This window comes from Sardina pilchardus, chromosome 24, assembly GCF_963854185.1.
Source record: "Sardina pilchardus chromosome 24, fSarPil1.1, whole genome shotgun sequence".
Lineage (NCBI taxonomy): Eukaryota > Metazoa > Chordata > Actinopteri > Clupeiformes > Clupeidae > Sardina > Sardina pilchardus.
The window spans coordinates 13,524,097-13,543,986 of NC_085017.1; the positions used below are offsets into that span (position 1 = coordinate 13,524,097).

Below are 19,890 nucleotides of genomic sequence, written 5' to 3' on the forward strand. Positions count from 1 at the left end.
AAAATGTTTGGACTCCTTGTTGAAATAGATGATTAAGAATGAGACACTTTATCCACATTGAAGGAATTTATTGGGCAAATAAAACACAGACGCTTATCAAAATGGACAGACATGTATAGGGCACAATCCTCGATGACAAAGAAAAGCACCACATGGACATAATTACCTACACCTGCTGACACTTTCAGAGTAAAGTATTTAAAAAAAACAAACAAAAAAAACAAACAGTCTCTTAGGGGACAGAGCGACACTGATGTATATGGCCAGGCTGTAGATTAAGGTTGTCCTTTAGTGGACACTACTCCCGTGCAGTCAGAAGTCCAGTTGGCTGTGCCGTGTCCTCTCAAGAGGTGCCTGGTGTGGCCATGCGGTTCGCCCAGCAGCCATGGGGTGGAGGTGATGGTGTGGTGAAGATGGCTTACGGTCAGTGGCACAATCTCTCATGGTCCTCACTGTCAACTCTCAGCCCCACAGCAAACTACACCAGAGAAGGTGGGGAGGGAGAAGAAACAACAACGTTATGGTGGTGAATCCAACAAACAAACCTCGCTCAGCCAAAGTCATGGCTTGACTGTGTAAGACTAACGGTATTTGTTTCTATGCACTAGTCTGATTACTAGATGCCGTTTTCACTGCCAGTGGAAAAGTGGATGCATGTCTATGTTCAAGTTAAATATAAGGTTCAATTTATATTACTGTCATTCCGTGTCAAACCATCCAAAATCCAAGAAAATTGTTGCGGCTCCATCTCAGATTTTGCTTAAAGGATGATAAATGTTTCTTTTTTCATCAGAAATACCTTATATTGGAGGCCATTTAAAGAGACCCTATTCAACTTTTTCATAGTCATAAAATCGCTCAGAAATCGTTGTTTTGCTTGACTGACCAGTTTAATTGAAAACAGTAATATTTCCTCCAGCCCCCAGTGTCCCTATCCGCTATTGCAACCTTGGAGTTTCTGCAGGAGACGATCGCTCCTTGTTTACATCTGGAAGTCTGAGACGCGTAAGAAACAAGAAGAACCACGCTTGCAATTTATATATTTATATATACAGATGGTACGGGTTGAGAATGCTCCTTTCTTTCCCGCACATCGGGAAAACTGCAACCGCAAGGGGGCAACATAGACCGCCCTAATAATATGAAGGTTCGGCTCATGGAAAAACCCGAGGACACCGCGCTGGTGACAAGCGGAGAAAAGAGACATGACCGTCGGCATGTTAGATTGCAGTTGCAGAGTTTTCGAATGTTTACAGCCTACCTCACAGCTCTCTCACTCGACGTAGCCTATAACTCAGTCAGTCCAGCAGAGATGCCAGAGCAACGTTTTGGTCAATGGAGAGGGAGAGAAATGCTCCGCATATCCGTCTCATTTAATCATTAAAATGAAAGTGATGACTGGCGAAATTAATCAAACGACGTTTCAATAAACCATTGTTGAAATGAATGAAAATGGTTTTAGAAACATATAGGCCTATCAGAAGGAAATAGCCTTCAATTCAACCTGAAATACTAAGGCAACCTTAGATTAATTCATGAATTCATTACGGTTACAAGACCGCATTTCTGTGAATAGGCTATTATTGTCAACGTCAAGGCGAAGACGAAAGAGATGGACAAGATGGACATTTTGGCAACATTTACATGCTAGGAATACTTAGAAATGTGTAGGCTATTTTAAAACGGAGGCATGTTCATGTAGGCTACGCTGGGTAGCCTACATGTACCCAGCACTTGTTATCACAGATTTTGTCCCCACCACTTTTGACGACTGAAAATAAAATGTATTTAACAGAAATCTCTTTAATACATGCCTATGCTTGTCACTTTACTTATAACCGTAGGCTACATGCATGGAGAAGATCGCGCATTTTGTAACATTGTAACAATGGATGGTCAGATATGCGATAGGGCAGTGAGGGTAATTCATTGTAACCATCGACTAGCAGGCCTAGCTCCGCAAAATACGTTTCTAGTAACGTATGTACCTATCGTATGCATGTTCATGTTGATTCAGAGATAGGCATAGACTACCATAGGCTGCTGGGCGTCAAGCTATATGACAGCATTTTATCATGTGGTGAATTAATAACTAACGTCAGTTTAACATGTCAGAACTTTTGATCGGCGTTTCAAGTAGGCGCTAACTGAATAAAGCCTTTTGAAGTTCACATCCAGCTGTGGCGTAAGTGGTTGAAGCATAGGTGTCGTACGCCAGCGACCGGGGTTCGAAACCCAGTCGAGGAACCTCTCCGGAAACCATCAAAACGAAATGAATGGATTTATTAAAAAAAATGAAAGACTTTCTGTTTTGAGATTCTTTTTATGTTTGCGATGTCTGCTGAAAAGAAAAGTTAATATGTTAATTCGTGGTTCAGCGCGCACTCACACACATTTTTACATTGACATAGTGTCGGGCTCAAGTGTCGTCCTCAGTGCCGCATATAGGTAGGCTATAATGTAGTGAACTGGTTAGACGAGTGTGGGGGAGGGGGAATGATCGCACAAGACAATTGCTCTTCATGAAATGAATCTCACAGGCGGCTGTCGATTTTTAAATGTAGCCTACTACACCACTTGCGAAATCGGACGTGGCACATAGCCTAATTATTAGGCTACTGGATAGCAAATCCATAGACTTTGTTATATCCTTGGCGGAGATAATAATTAGGCCTATCAAATTAAAAGCACACTACGACAGGTAGCCTATACTTGTGTGATCACGCAACACAAGAGAGCATTTAGCGATGGGACAGTTGTGAATGAGTGCTTAACACCCTGGAGTCTAAATACCCCCGGGGGATTTGAAAAACTGTTCCAAACACACATCTCAATCTCTGCTTTTATCATATTATAGAAACACCATTAGAAGCCTTTAATCAACTCGTTTTCAAATATAGGCCTATAGCCTATGTTTTAAGAGAATATGGCAATGATAATGGCACTTTCTAAAAACAATAAATTCTTAGGATTTGTCCTCTCATCTGCAGCAGGCCCATTCAAAAGCCCATCCACCTAATTTGCATTTGAAAGAGCCAATCACTAAAGTGACACATTTAGTCTAGCCTACTTTATGAGTTTTTTTGACCCCTCTAATAAATTGCCTATAGTCCTACTACGATAATGGAGGAAGGGCTGCCTAACTGTTCCCCCTAAGAGTTTTTTCATAAGATAAAATGTTTACTCTATTTAAGTTTAGGATTTGGTAGACAAGACAACCTCGGAAAAGTTCTTCAGATAAACAATGTTTTATTGAATTAAAGGAAAGAAAATGTATCGCCAGGGTTTCGGGGCTTGCGAAGGCATTCGTTGATCTTATCAGTCCCTTTCCCACATGAGCGAGACATCCGGATGTCAAACGGATATCAAACGGGTGGCTGTATGTGGGAACGCAAAACTCGGGTATTTTCTTACCCGGAACTCACCCTACTAGCCCCCTAGTACTACTTCTAGATGTTACCCGGGTGCGCTTAGGTGGGAACACAGCCGGCACAGTTCTGGGTAGAGATGGGGGGCGTACCGATGACGTATAGAAATGCGTCCTTGCAGCCTGCTTGCAGCGCGAGGCAGAAAGTACAAATTGCCATGGTAACGATAAACATTGCCCTAGGAGTATGAACACAGACGAGAACACCGGAGTACAGAAAACAGTGACATTTTGTTGTGTACGTACAATACAAATTTAAACTGCAATCAGGTTGTTGTGTTTGTTGCGGGACAGGCAGTATTATCCTTGCAAACGTGAATAGCTTGAAGTGTTGTCGATTAGCTTGCAACAAGCTGTTTATTACAGTGGTTAGCAATTTACAGCTAATAATTAACGTCGCTGTTATTTAGCATTGTTGCTTTTTGTAGGAGTTGGGAAGGAGCCTCAGACCTCTGTGTGCTGTTTATATTTTCCAGGTGTGTCATTATTTTCTATTAATTTGTTATGTTGGATGTTTATACCAGACAGGGTTGAAGTAGAGCTTTGTTTATAGCCTACTGTGGTCGTAGGTTAGCTATTTTTCCTCTATGCTAGCTCCCGCTGACTAGCGAGCTAACTACTTCTGTTGTTTCATGATGTTTTGGATACAACAACGCATTTATTTAGTCATCTCCCTCCCCCTGCAAGTGCTGACATTGCCCAACCCCTCGCGGCTCCTACTCGGGTCTAGTGTGAACACAATTACCCGTATCTCACTCGGACATAAAACTCATGTGGGAAACGTCCGTGTCGTGCCTTTACCCGGGTAAATATGTCCGGGTAACTTCTAGAAGTTATGTGGGAAAGGGACTATCGATGCAGTCCTTGCGGCCACTTCTCCCCATCGTAGGAAACTTTCTGCTTAGTGTTGACAACACAAAGGTCTAGACGTTGTGTGGCAGTGCTTGCTTGCCCTTCGATCCATCCCAGTTGGTGGTTTTGCACCAGGCTCTGTAGTGCTCCTTTGTGGTGATGGCTCTGAAGAGCAGGCATCCGTATCTACCAACGTTGCCGCGACTCTGTTGGTGAATCCGAGCATGTTGTTCTGGGCCAACAGCAAGCAAAGTCACGTCTTCGTGCTGAGAAGGAACTTGAATGCTGTTGTCGAATGTGGCAGAGAATACAGAAGAAGACTTTAACTATTACTTATATATTTCTTATAACGAAACGCGAAGAAAAAATACGAGGACTGACCATCTCGCCTCTCCGCGTTCCCCCCAATACCATGGCGACAAAGAGAAATAAATATGATTTGACATTTTAATGTTTGTAGCGCGCCAGTTTACCCAGTGTGTGTCCATTGAGTAGCCTAGTTCTTTAAAATACGGAACAAAGAGCGTCCCGTAGGCTGTTCAATACAGAAGAAGACTTTAACTATTACTTATATATTTCTTATAACGAAACGCGAAGAAAAAATACGAGGACTGACCATCTCGCCTCTCCGCTTTTCCCCCAATATCATGGCGACAAAGAGAAATAAATATGATTTGACATTTTAATGTTTGTAGCGCGCCAGTTTACCCAATGTGTGTGCATTGAGTAGTTCCTTAAAATACGGAACAACGAGCGTCCCGTAGGCTATCTGTTTAATACAGAAGAAGACTTTAACTATTACTTATATATTTCTTATAACGAAACGCGAAGGAAAAATACAAGGACTGACCATCTCGCCTCTCCGCGTTTCCCCCAATATCATGGCGACAAAGAGAAATAAATAGCCTATGATTTGACATTTTAATGTTTGTAGCGCGCCAGTTTACCCAGTGTGTGTGCATTGAGTAGTTCCTTAAAATACGGAACAAAGAGCGTCCTGTAGGCTCTCTGTTTAATACAGAAGAAGACTTTAACTATTACTTATATATTTCTTATAACGAAACGCGAAGAACAAATACGAGGACTGACCATCTCGCCTCTCCGCGTTTCCCCCAATATCATGGCGACAAAGAGAAATAAATATGATTTGACATTTTAATGTTTGTAGCGCGCCAGTTTACCCAGTGTGTGTGCATTGAGTAGTTCCTTAAAATAGCCTACGGCCCCTTGATGTAGATTAAGTCACATCCCCTCAGCAGAGAGCACCCCCCCCCCCCCCTTTCCCCCAGAACAAGTTTTGTTGTTTGCTTTGTTTTGTGTTTTATTTACTTATTTTTGCTGGGTTTTTTGTTAGCTTGTTGGTTTGTAACTTCAATGTCTTTTTTGTTGTTGTTGTTGTTGTTATTATTTCCTGTTGTAGTCCTGTGTAGGTCAATGGAGTCGGGTGGGAGGGCCCTGGGCCCTGGGGTTTAAAACTTGTTTCTGTATGATGACATTTATGATTTTGTACCAATGGGATATAATCCTGAATGTTAATATGTCCTGTATTATTGTGGGATAAAAACACTTTGAAAATCAATAAATAAATTGTTAAAAAAAAAAAAATAGCCTACGGAACAAAGAGCGTCCCGTAGGCTATCTGTTTAATACGGAAGAAGACTTTAACTATTACTTATATATTTCTTATAACGCTGGCTGTAGGCGATTTCTATAACCATTTTCATTCATTTCAACAATGGTTCATTGAAGTGTCGTTTGAATAATTTCGCCAGTCATCACCTTCATTTTAATGATTCAATGAGATTAAGGAGTCGACTATTGACGGATATGCGGTCTTCATCATTAAATGCAGTTGAAACTTTCTGCCACCTGGTGGTTGTTTGGGTACATTGCCTTAGCCTCGAAAAAAATCGGCTTGATGCACTGCGGGATCTCTTCGGGAGTCCCGCGGGAGAAGGTGCATTCTCAACCCGTACCCACTGTAGCCTATATATGTATAAATATACATGCTAAAGCTGTCGGGGAAGCCCTGCAGAGAAATATGCAAGCATAAAACGAGCAAAAACGAAAAACGAAACCGAAACCAGAGATGAAATCGCCAATCCTGCATAGTTCCTCTTTAATATCTTAAATAAGTCATTTCAAGGGCGGGAAATAATTAGCCTGGAAGCCAGCCGGAACTGAGGTGAGGAAGTTGGATCTGGGCTCGTTCCATTGACAAGTCTCTATGAATACTGAATACTGAGAATTGTGCGGACCAATCCAATCGTCCGAGTGGGATTTATACAATAATGGACAGTTGTTAGCAACAGCGCCTATTCATCCACATGACCTCGGCGTGCTTCGGTTGATTTTGGTTTACAGCAAAAAGCTTGTTACTAGACATTTACATTGCTATCGTGGCTGGTGCACGAAATCGCCTAATGACTGTCCAATACATGTAAACAATCTAATAGAAAACAGCATATGTGGAGAAGAAGGATGTGTTGGCCACTAAGATTCAGGGTAGGCTAATTGGTTAGGTCTGGGGCAGCCGTGGCCTACTGGTTAGGGCTTCGGGCTTGTAACCCGAGGGTTGCCGGTTCGATCCCCGACCAGTCCACGGCTGAAGTGCCCTTGAGCAAGGCACCTAACCCCTCACTCCTCCCCGAGCACCGCTGGTTGGGCAGGCAGCTCACTGCTCTGGGTTGTGTGATTCACCTCGCTGTGTGTTCACTGTGTGCTGTGTGTTCACTAATTCGGTTAAATTGGGTTAAATGCAGAGAACTGAATTTCCCTCACAGGATCAAAAAAGGATATATTCTATTCTATTCTATTCTATTCTATTCAATTGTGCGTGCAGAGGCATTTTCCCCCTGTATTGGCTAAAACACTCCCCATAATCATGTTCCAATGCTCTGATATATCTGATTAGAATTTAATTTTGAACATAGCTATATACTGTACGTCAGGCTGGAAAATAGCATGAAGACATAGGATTTGGGCAGAAATATTTTTATTTATATTATATGGTTTTGGGACCCATTCTTGATATAGACAAAGTTTGAACGAAAATTAAGACTCTTATCTGATTTGATACAGACCCTACTGAACATTCTTCTAGCTGCAAAATCACATGTTACAATCAGATTGTATGCAATGTTACAAACATGATCAAAATACTAGGAATTCACAACGGAAAGCATGCCTTCCACATGAGCAACTGGTTTCCCAATCTGTCTTTCTCTCTCAGAGAGAGACAGGCAGAGAGGCAGAGAGGCAGAGAGACAGACAGACAGGGCTCATACACATTTCCACCAGAGAATTTCCATGACTTTTCCATGATTCTTTCACAAATTTCCATGACCTTATATTTCTCAAAACCGGTTGTGACGCAAGTGTGAGACATGACCTGCCCAAATGAGATATGTTTCTGAGTTGAATTGGATGAAGCAAATTTCCATGACTTTTCCAAAACTTTTGGGGTGTTTTTTGTTTTCCAAAACCTTTCCAGGACTGGAAATTGGCATTTTCAAATTTCATAACGTTTCCAGGTTTTCTAAAAACGTATGAACCCTGGACAGACAGACAGACAGACAGAGACAGACAGACAGACAGACAGACAAGCAAGCGGGCACAGACTACCTTATTAGTGTGGGCTCAGGCATGCCAGGATCTGCTCCTCGTTTGAATCCTGTAAAAACAAACAGACAAACAAACATGAATATTTTATTTTCTCTGATTTTCTTAGAGCTGGCTTTGAGGTTCAAATGACTGATTGCTTACAACAACAAATGTATCATCAGAGGAAGGATGCAGTCTTGGCACGTAAGAAAGGAGATGAATAGGATAGATGCTCCTACCAGGCACGGAGCTCAAAGGCACCATTTCACGCATACTGTAGAAAGAACAGTGCTTCCCACACACCGACTAATTCGTGGCGGTGCGCCACAGATTCAACACCGGCCGCCGGCCGACCGGTGCACCACAATAAAAAAAGTTATTAAGTAATCTGAGTGCTCTGGTCATCTCTGGGTTAGTCTATTAGAAGTAGCCCAGCCAGCGTTTCTGATCCTGTGGTCCTGGACTGTGAGCACCGACAAGGCTTGCCTTGAGCGCAAGACGTGACACCCCTTCTACCGGCCGCCACATATTGCGTTTCGTTGTTAATTTATTTTTTAACACTTAAAAACACACATCGTATTCGCTGCATTTCCTTTCCCTCTATATGTCCTTTCTCTCTGTCACTCATGCGTCTCTCTCTCTCTCTCTCTCTCTCTCTTACTCACACACACACACACACCGTGCTCACCTCGTCTGTCTCCATTTAAACGAGATCATCCCTAGAAGCGTGGAAACTTTGCCTACTCAGGGACCAACATTTTTAAGAGTGCGATTGAAAAAAAAAATCTATGTCGCAATGGTGCACCAGACGCTGCTCGGGTGAAAGCATATCTTTCGTAAGTTTTCACTGTAGACTATGCATGCAATTTTACCAAACAGGTGGCCTATAAAATGAAACCCCCTTGCCACTTTCTCTCGCTCTCCCTCTCGTGCACACTCAATGGACACCTGCCCCTCGACCTGCACATTTAATCCAAATAAAACATTCACAATTGTGAAAGCAATGACGCACAGAAGACTAGCTACATTATTATTAAATCCGGTTAGCATCATTAGCATGCTGCACAGATTTGATTTAAACTCTTGTATCTCAATACTCCATACTTGCATTTCCAACTCAAAGACTCAAAAGGGCCTGTCCCAAGGAGAAAAAGTATTAGCCTACCTTGAAACTTAAACACACGTGGGGAAACTGAACAGTCTAACCAGTAGACTAAGCTAACCAAGTATACTTTGTTCACAATATTTTGAGGCTTCAAACAAACAGCTGAATAAAAGAGGTGGAGTTTTAAATGAACAGTAGGCTATAATTTGCATAAAGTGTGCTATTATAAGGATTTTCTCTTTTTAGATCAGGATATAATATAATACTCTGGTGTTCCAATGTAGGCTATTTAAATGCTATTTAATAAAAAAAAAAAAAAAAAAAGAACTACTCCCACTACGCCTGTAAGACTGCATTTGCTTCCTGCATAATGAGGCTCCGCGTGAACCCGCATTCTGCCTATGTGTGTATCTTAAATATATACAGCCATGTCGCAATGGAGGAGCAACTATTGCGCAATGAAATCAGTCAGTAGGGCACCAAGGTGCTGACGTTTGTGAATCGAGCGTGACTGGACAGTGAATGGACAGCTTACAGAGTGCGCACACCAACTGCCGTACCGGTCACACGTCTTTAAAGGGACACTTCACCGATTAGCATTAAGCTTTGTATCTGTAGAAAACCAGTTATGTTTTTGAATGGTCGTGCATCATTCCCTCAGTTTGCCTTGAGATGGGAGAAATACGGATTTAAAAAAAAAAGGAAGCCCAAGATTGAAATCTGTATTTCTCCTATCTCAAGTCCCTTTAACTTGAGTTAAATTCACAATTGTGTTCACACATGTTAGCACTTTTCCTTTCTGAAAAGTTTCCCATTTCTGGATGATTGCCTGGGGTCTGGGGGTACATGCAGAATTCTAGGGTGCTTTCACACTAGGTCCTCTGGACCGGACCCGGGTTCGTTTGGTCCGATGGTTCGGCTGTTTTTGATAGTGTGAACGAAACCGTACCGAACTCGGGTGCGGACCCGGGTTTGCCTGAAAAGGTGGTCTCGGGTCCGGTTCGCTAGAACCCTAGAGCAGGTTGCTAAGCAAACGTTCTGAAGAATCTAAAGAATGTTTACCTTTGTCTTCTTCATTGCACCGGCTTCTGCTGTGTTGCCAAGTGATATTTGTAAACAGAATTCTCAAGTTTGTGTCTTGAAGCATGGTGCTTATGGCGCAAACGGACCCGGGTGCGCAGACAAACATGTACTGTGAACACAGACCAACTACGGTAGAAGTAACCGCACTCGGGTCCGGTCCACTTAAACGGACCTAGTGTGAAAGCAACCCTAGACTGCATGCCTGGCAATTGCATCATTTTCTCTTTGCAGACGCAGGGTGCCCTAGACAGTTCCTGTTTTCTAGAGAAACTACTCATGGTACCAGCTACTAGTATGCTGGAAGTCAGAGACTTGACAGTCATGGAGAGGCAAGAGGGGTTCAATGCAGCTGTATAGGCACATGATTCGGCCATTCCTTTAGTTCAAATTTAAAACCGACGTTTTACTTTTATGTAAGGGGGATTTTCTTTTTTCTTTTTTAATTTAACTTCTTTCAAGTTCAATGAAAAACTTGTGGTTTTGCTGCATTGAAAGAGAGTATTTTTGGTGAGCAGTCACGCCCATTCATTTTTTCTTTTTTTTTGGTTGAGACTGATAACAAGCCCTCTCATTTCCGGTCAGAAATGTCCTGACTAAGTGGAAACTTTTGGCCTGAAATGAAATCCTCAAGACATGCTGCTGAAAATTTCCGAGGATTTTTTTGTCTCTCAAAACACCGCCAATCATCCAAATTCACTCTCCCTTGCTCACTCTTCTTCTGTGAAATTGCTTTGCTCAGAACAGATGTGACACCGTTACACACTCTTACAACACACTCTCATTCCACTGGCTTCTCTCCCTTAGTCTGTTGCTCTCTGTATATTCTCCACTCTGTGACGTGCCTTGCAAACTAAAATACTCAGTGGGGTTGTAAATACAATGAATCAAGAATTACTCCCCATGCTTCCGGCATTCCTGGTGTATTCATAGTACAACCTAGCCTACGCATCTCCTGTTGTTAATGTGGGGGGTGGGGGGTGGGGGAAATATGATGCATGGCTTACTGCAACAACAGTAAAGTGAGAGGTGCGCCCATTAATCATTTCCCAATTTGCTGACCAAATGACGAACGCTAACCATCTAAATAGCTTTAAACTGTGTGCACTCCCAGCCAGGTGCATTAGACTGACCAAAAGGTGGATTAAAGTTGAATGTTACTTAACATAAATCCAACGCACCACCATCCAGAATACGCAAAAATAGACGCTTTGATTGTAAAGATATGCTAAGATTAAGAAGGTGGTCAGATCGCACACAGATTTCGTTAGTATTCAGGATGTTCTTAGAATTCAGGATCAATTCTTAGAATTCATAAGGCGGGGTTATGTGATGTGATGTGACACACTTCCTCTGTGATGTGTTCAACAGACAAGCCAATTAAGTTTGGCCGCCAAACGTTGACATCAATGGAGGCCCACGCCATAGGGCACACTTTCATTTTTTCCACATATTTTTCTTCTGAACACACGTCCTTTCTATTTACCAGAAACGGTAAAGACTGAAAAAAGCACCGACCTGCAACTCTGTACTAATTAGACCAAGATCAGAAGCCGACTATTCGTAGGAATTACTCTATCTACGATGACAGCTGAGGGGATTCACACATGTAGTAAAAAAAATGATGTTTTCTTGTTAATATCATAAACTTCACTGTGAACAAAGAGTTGTTCATGTAGGCTTAAGAGTCCCATGCAGTTGAGGTGTGAAATGAAACTAACACCTGTGACGAAAAAAAAAAATGCTAGAGAGCGCACACGGCGTTTCCAAGGCAACACTGACAAACTCACAGTGCAGCCCTTGTTGCAAAGGAGCATTATGTCGAGATTATGGCTATGGCTATGGCTATGGCTATGGCTATGGCTATGGCTATTTAGCAGACGCCTTTGTCCAAAGCGACATACAAATAAATAACAATACAAATTAAATTAACAGTGAACAATTACAAACTAGGGAGAATAGTAATATTATCAGTAAAACAATAATTTTAAGCACTAACCTAATGAGAAATAAAACAGTGAAATGAGAATAGCAATCAAATAAGTCACTCAGTTAATTATATATAATAATAATAACTAAAGCATGGTATGGCTAAATTTAAGGACAATAGCAAAATAAATTTCAAATTCTATCAATAGACAAATTATAACAAAACAATACTATTATACAATATATATTAGCATATATTGGCAAATATGTCAAGACCCAGTAGTGCTACCCCATACATCATTTGAAGATTTAAGATTAATAGGCAAATTTAGCTCCGACATAATCACCTGAGAGTACCTGAATGATTTCAGTGGCACCTGTGGTTACTCTTGCATGTGGTTACTAGTTGGTTCTGTGAACCTCCATAATGGCCACAAATCTACTAAGGCTGGGATTATACTTGCCGTTAGACCAAGCGTAAGCGTATGCTGCAGCATTATGCACCCAACTGGAGGTCTTCACTAGGGGGAGACTGTTAGTCCAGTAGTAATAGGGTCAAACCCGGAACGAATTAGTAACAAGCTGAATTTTTCAGGATATGTTCAGAATACCTTTAGGAATAACATACTAAAAGTCCCCGTGAATCCCCCTTGTGCTCTCTGAGATATTCAAGATGGCGTCCAAAATGGCCGTAATTGGCCATAATTTGGAGATATTTTCTGTATTTCAGGCTTAAAACCTAATACAAATGCAATTAAAAGGTCAAAATATATGTTTTATAGGGCAAGTAAGTCAATTTCATCATTAGTTTATTGAATGGAGACATTTTATAACAGTTAGGCTACCTACGTATTGGAACACATGCTAAAGTTGACTGTAATCGTCTTTTGGAAATTGATCTTAATGCCTTGAATGGAAAAAATGAGGAAATATCCAACCTTTAAGGACATCAATTTTGTTTGTGTAGTATATATCATAATGTTTTTTTTTATTTCAGTTAGCCTATTAGCTGGTTTCATTCTCATTGAGCTCAATGCAATTCAAACCGGCTAATAGGCTAACTGAAATAAAACCATGCTAATCTCTTGGTATGGTGAGTATATGATGATGTGGGGTTATTTAATTCCAAAGGCCAAGGGTTCTTTATCAGGGTGCATAGTGTCCTGGATGGATCCATTTATTTAAAATAAATAAATGAATAAAAAAATCGTCCTGCCTCTATGGGAATTTTAACACATAGGGTTAAGGGATAATCCGGCGTGAAATGCACTTCAGATAAATTTTTCGGACTATTGGGAGTACATACGTTGAGTTGACACCAAAATCTTTTCCGGAAATGTCGCTGTTGCAGCTGGCAACGCTTTAACAACATTTTAATAACATTTCCGGAAAGGTACGGACTCGATTAAATTCATTCTGGACTCTCTATCCGACCACATAAAGACGTGGGGATACTTCGGTTTGGCTTTAGGGACCCTCTACTCACTACCACGTAAGTGTAGTGTTGTTTGGAACAGTAGAAGAGGTATAAAAGTAGCGTTTTGTAGCGGCGAAAGGACATGCCCGGGTCACTTCCAGGCTAACGAGTTTTGGCTAAAAACGGTGACCTCGAGCTTTCTCAAAATACATCCGAATGACATGATTTTGGTGTCAACTCAACGTATGTACTCCCAATAGTCCGAAAAATTGATCTAAAGTGCATTTCACTCCGGATTATCCCTTCAACATAGGCGTTCCAATACTTATGACCCCTGTATTTTAAGGAAAACATTTATTTATTTACGATACATTATTCATTCAGAAAGATATTTCCTCTTTTTTTCATTGAAGGCATTAAGATCAATTTTCAAAAGATGATTTTATATAGTCAACTTAGCAGGTGTTCCAATACTTATGGTCGGAGGGGACTGTACATCACTTCAGTCATCATCTTCATCATCAGAAACTGGTCTTGATTCTTCAGTTTCTTCATCATCTAGTAAAGATGACAGAGTTGGCCTTCCTTTGCATCCAACTTGCACATAATCCGTGCATAACTCCTTACAGATAATGCATGACTCCGTCGCTGTCACTGAATGACTCTGATGTCAAAAATCTAATATCTATAGACTGTGACCGTGACAATTTATGTGAACTCTTACTGAGCTCAGGACTTCACAAGTTCACATTTAAGAATGTTCACAGTACTGTAAATGCGTGTAGGTTTCCAAGAAGAAATTACAATCAAGGATTGAAATGACTAAAAAAGTAATTATTTGCATAATGAATACCTCTCGTATACTGTATGTTTATGAAATGGCTTTAGAACTTGATGTTTAGGACATTATGTACAAGTATAATATTATATGCTATATGAGGTCAGCATTATATATATAATATTATGTGCTAGTATATTATAAAGGTTATAGAGGGAAAATTGTTATCTGATTGTTTGTCTAACTGTGCGTTCACACCAAGAGCTACCAAAGTTGCAAGATCGCTTTTGTAGCTGTAAAATGCAGCTGCTACATAATAATTATGAAGTTGCTCATGACATGAGAGATTTTAACCTTCAATTTCAATTCTCTTAACTCAATTTTTACTAGAAAATGTAAGATAATCTGCTATTTTATATAGCTTATAATAATAATAATAATAATAATAATAACAATAATATTAATAATAACAATAATATATAAAATTGTATTGTATCGTGACCTTAATATCGTGTAGCCTATTGTATCGTGGATTGAGTGTATCATTACATCCCTACTTTTAACTTTTTTCAGTCGCTCTAGTCGCCCAAATTTTGCCTCTGGTCGCTTTTGTTGCTTTAGTCGCTCGTCTCCATTCAAAGTCAATTGCTTGCGGTGATTTCGCAGCTTTGGTCACTCTTCGCAAGGCACGGTTACGTTATGTTCCATCTCACAATCATGTCGACTATCAAATTTGTATGCACATTTTGTGTCATTGTCACATTAATGATCTTAATCTTGGTTAACTTTAATTTTAGCAGTGTGTCAATGGTGAATTTGGATTCCTTGTATGAGAAAACATATTTCATGGTTCCATCCAGGACATTATGCACCCTGATAAAGTCCCCTTGGCCTTTGGAATTAAAATAACCCCACATCATCACATACCCTTCACCATACCAAGAGATTAGCATGGTTTTATTTCAGTTAGCCTTTTAGCTGGTTTGAATTGCATTGCGCTCAATGAGAATGAAACCAGCTACTGTAATAGCTGAAATAAAACCATTATGATACTTATTCACAAACAAAATTGATGTCCTTAAAGGTTGGATATATCCTCATTTTTTTCCATTTAAGGCATTAAGATCAATTTCCAAAAGATGATTTTATACAGTCAACTTTAGCATGTGTTCCAATACTTATATGGAGATAACTGTATTATTATGAAATGTCTCCATTCAAGAAACTAATGATGAACTTGACTTACTTACCCTAAAAAACATATATTTTGACCTTTTAATTGCATTTGTATTAGGTTTTATCTCCAAATAGCGGCCATTTTGGACGCCATCTTGAATATCTCAGAGAGCACAAGGGGGATTCACGGGGACTTTTAGTATGTTATTCCTAAAGGTATTCTGAACATATCCTGAGAAATTCAGCTTGTTACTAATTTGTTCCGGGTTTGACCCTATTTTGAGCTAATGCTCTTGGACTATGTAGTAATATCAGACGTGGATGTGGCCATGTGCCATTGTATACTCTCATGATTGCCCCCGTCGTTGATGTCGATAATGCATCTTGCGGTCAGTTTTTTTGGCAATGATCGCCCCCTACTTTCTTGTCAGTATTGCATCTCGCGGACGCGTCATGTTCGCTTGCGACGACGTGCACGACCGACGCACCAAATGACTGCAAAATACGCGAGGCAGCCATGATACGAACATGTACGCGTTGTCTGCAGCAAGTGTAACTCCACTCTAACCTGGTATAATGAGACAGATGACATTCACTTTTAAAAAAGAACAAATATACAGTTTGGAAGATTTGTGGCCATTATGTAAGTTCACAACACCGACTATTCAGAGAGACCAAAGGTGCCAGTGAAATCACTGAAATTTAAAAGGATATCCCCAACCTGTACTCAGGTACCCTCAGGTGATCAAATTAGCGCCATCAGGCCATGTTAAGATAATTGGTTCACAGCACCAATTAGTAGCCATATCATGCATGATATACTTTTCATTACATTCGTATGCTGGAATGTTTAAATGTAGTCGGCATACTGCTTCAGCCTCTGGCAAGCTCAGAAGGGGCAGCGAGAGACTGGTAACTTGAGAGCGGTGTGTTGGAGACCCACGGTGTAGGCTCTTGACATATTTGCACATATATGATCATCTTAACATATGCTCCTTTGCAACAAGGGTTGCATTGTGAGTTTGTCAGTGTTGCTTTGGAAATGCAATGCCGTGTGCGCTCTCTTAACATTATTGTGATTCCCACTGACCATACTAAATCTGAGCACATCTTCCACTAGTTTTTCTACAAGTTTCCACTTCCGATTTTTGTGACCATGCGAGTTTTGCTATGCAAGCCATGTCATTTATAGGCTTATGGGATGTCCCCCTATCCACCACCCCCATACAACTACCGCCAACTGTCTACATCACACAAAATCTTAATTCTGGGACATATCATGGTCTTACCTATTCCTATTTCTGATTAAATGTATAGCCCACCCATCCACAATGCAATTGCTTTGATGTTGGCCAGATTTCCACTGATCCCCAATTTCCCCATGGGGATCAATAAAGTATCTATCTATCTAGATTTAGACTACATTTCATTTCATGCATGTATGCAGTTGCGCTTTCCAATGCTCACTCGTAAATCAAAGGCAGACATATCCAGAGCCACTCAGAGTTTCATATCCACTTACTATCATTAGAATTATGCCATAAACTAGTAACTTCCATATTTCATCATTGCTAAGACGGTCTTGAGCAAGTGCCCAAATCCCTCTCACTATTACGTAGGCCTACATAATTTCCGAAGTGACACAATAAAAACGTAAGCTATTTCAAGTCATTGACGAAGTTCTGGACCGGCAGACGGTGGGCTATGATCTTGGGGCATGATTAGCTAACTTGACGTCAGTGGCAGGAAGGAGTGCGGAAACCCGAAAATCCGATATTGGCTGAATTGCGTGGCCACCATAGATAGTACATATCTACCACATCCACACAAGACATGGTTCCGTCCTCTTATCTAAGTTTTCTTTCTGACGTGAGCGTGACTCGTGTTGCAACTTCTATTCAACGTCCTAGGTAGGCTACTATTTTCCCACTAACATACAGTGACTAAAATATCCAAAAAAGAGAAAGAAGAGGACATGGCATGCAAGTACCAACTGAGACCATATAAACACCTCCTTCAAATCCCGGGAACTAAGTGTCTCAATCCATAAGCGCAACTCTCCAAATATCCACAAATCAACACTTATTTACGGCATCCGATTAACCACCTTGTCACCTTGCCAACGTCGTTAGCTAAATGTGGCTAAGTGCTAAATAGCTAGTAGGCAACAGTTCATGAATCATGTGTAAGCTACCTCCGCGCAAACGGGTTAAAGATCCGTTTTACCTTTAAACCTATCTGTATTTTCACAATCTAGACATAAATTAACCACGAATACAATAACGTTAGCTATCGTGGTGAGGGAGCTGGAGATGAGCAACAAGAAGGCTGTTAACATGCTAACCGTAGCTAGTTGTTATACATCATGCCAGGGAATGTCTAATAATACTGACCCAAATACAAAACCGTGGGGATGAAACCCCACCGGACAACAAACTGTCCACACTGGAACACTTGCTGGAGCCGCTGTTTGGCTTCTTTGCTGAGCTTGACCATATTTTTAGCGATCTCCGTGCCCAGGTTCTGAAGGACTTCAGGTGATGGTTGCGATGCGTGGCCGTAAATGGAGCTAGGTATTGTTTTACGACACTGTCGGTTCCGATTTCTTTGCAAGCATTCTGGCGCCATCTGACGGCTACAATTTGTTGCAATGTTTCAGAAAATGGTTATTTGATTTCATCCAGCGAGACACTGAAGTCACACCAATCGGTTCCAATTGTTTTCAGTTATCAATGTCTACCTTTGGGCTACACCTGTGTAAATGTGTCCTTGTCAATTATTCAGCACATGAAGACTTGGAGACATCAGATTAAGAGCAATCAATTCTGTACGCTAAGAGAGAGAGAGAGAGAGAGCGAGAGAGAGAGAGAGATTCCATGGTTACAGTTTTTCCCATCGCTAAAACACAATTTTGCAAACTAGATTTTTTTTTAAATCAAAATTCACACACAATTCACAAATCCACACACCCAAACAAATCAAACTTTTGCACTACATGGCACACACTTCATTCATTTTACCATTTTACCATTTTTGTCCAACCGTCTACACACTCGGCCCAGGCTCGTTTGGACCGAACACATGAAAGGGAGACCAACACCGAATAAACTTATCACAAAAATATTTATTATAAGCACCAAAAGGCCTATGTCTAGGGGTTGAAGGATTAACTGGCTGAGGTGTAGTGAGTGACTGGAAGGCCGGCAAGAATATCGGTGTGTGTGTGGAGAATGTTTGTAATGTAGTGAAATGGGAATGTATGCAAGAGTGAGTGCGTGTATCAATGTATGTCGTGAGTATGAGTCTCGTGTGTCTGAGTCAAGAGAGAGTCAAGAGAGAGAGTGAGGGTCAGGTAGGACGGGCTTTAAAGTCTGTTTCCGCCCAGGTGCGGCTTAATTGGCAATTAAGCACCACTCCGTCTCCAACCAACCAAGGCTCCGCGGTAGCGCAGGCTGCTAGAGACAGAGAGGGTCGTAACACCTCCCTTCCCCGAGAGGGTTCCTTCAGGAAGCCTTAAAAAGAAAACAAAGACCCTCTGTGGATCTGCCCCATCCCTGTCCCCCAGCGTCCTGGAAAACAGAGAGGACATACCACAAATTCGCATAACACATTCACATTCTAACATAATATTTAACCGAATCATTGATGTATTCTGTATGCTGAAACCATATGTACTGTATGAAAACTCTAATGAAAGGATATGGTTGCACTTGCAGGTTCTGGTACATGGCATAGTGGTCAGAAGTGTTCTTTTGTCCTTAACCCTGGAGGATTTATGTATTTTGCCATAATACTAAAATAGCTCAAATTGTAGAAAGTTATTCACTTGCAGAGAACTATTTGCAGTTACACACACTGTTGAAACATCTCTTTTCACAGTCAGTAGGCACAATTTTTGTAACTATTGGCTATTTTTGCAAAACTCTACAAATAAGAAAAGTTCAACCTTTCACTAACTCAGCAAAACATTGTAGTTCTCTTGCAAAAGTGAACACACCTTGCTTAACTCTTAACACCTTCGTAGAAATGGTGTTACAGTGATCACATGCCATCATGTTATAAGCACAATGTGCCAACTGATGGTATGAATACAAAACACATCTGGCTTTGCTTTTCAGCTATGTCAGGCTTTGAGGTCATCATTTTGTCACTATTCTGTACAGGGATCCAAACTTCAAGTATTGGTGTTTATTTACGCATCAAAACAAACACAAGCGTGTTTTTCCAAGTCAAAACACAAAATAGCTATTTCACTGAGACAAAAAAATGTCTACATGTCTCTGGGTCCAGCCAAAATCTATCACATGCAATGTCTTCCAGTCCAAGGCACTGGGGAAAATATCTTTCTATTCTATTCTATTCTATTTCTTACTCTTCTTACCCTTCCTCTTGCTCCCCCTTGTCCTCTTCCTCTAACTTCACCTCCTTGTCGTCTTCTCCCTCTTGCTTCTTCACCTCTGTCCTCTTCCTCCTATTTCTTCACCTCCACCTCCTCTTATTCTCACTTTTCTACTCTTCCTGTT

General features: G+C 40.9%; 1 protein-coding gene across 1 annotated transcript; it reads right to left on the reverse strand.

The window, feature by feature from the left end:
- Positions 1 to 47: 47 nt before the first annotated feature.
- Positions 48 to 17,946, reverse strand: tomm7 (translocase of outer mitochondrial membrane 7 homolog (yeast)). The gene is made up of 3 exons (XM_062529960.1): positions 17,761 to 17,946; positions 7,904 to 7,952; positions 48 to 478 (listed from the first exon to the last, which is right to left on the reverse strand). Exons 1-3 carry the CDS (start codon positions 17,861 to 17,863, stop codon positions 463 to 465), a joined length of 168 nt encoding a protein of 55 aa, XP_062385944.1. The 5' UTR covers positions 17,864 to 17,946; the 3' UTR covers positions 48 to 462.
- Between the last annotated feature and the right edge of the window lie 1,944 nt (positions 17,947 to 19,890).

Excerpts from the sequence above, each read along its gene's own strand:
- tomm7 (XM_062529960.1), bottom strand. The coding sequence starts at position 17,863 with ATGGTCAAGCTCAGCAAAGAAGCCAAACAGCGGCTCCAGCAAGTGTTC. Across the intron at positions 7,953-17,760 it reads CCCCACGGTTTTGTATTTGG|GATTCAAACGAGGAGCAGAT; the intron begins GTCAGTATTATT and ends TTGTTTTTACAG.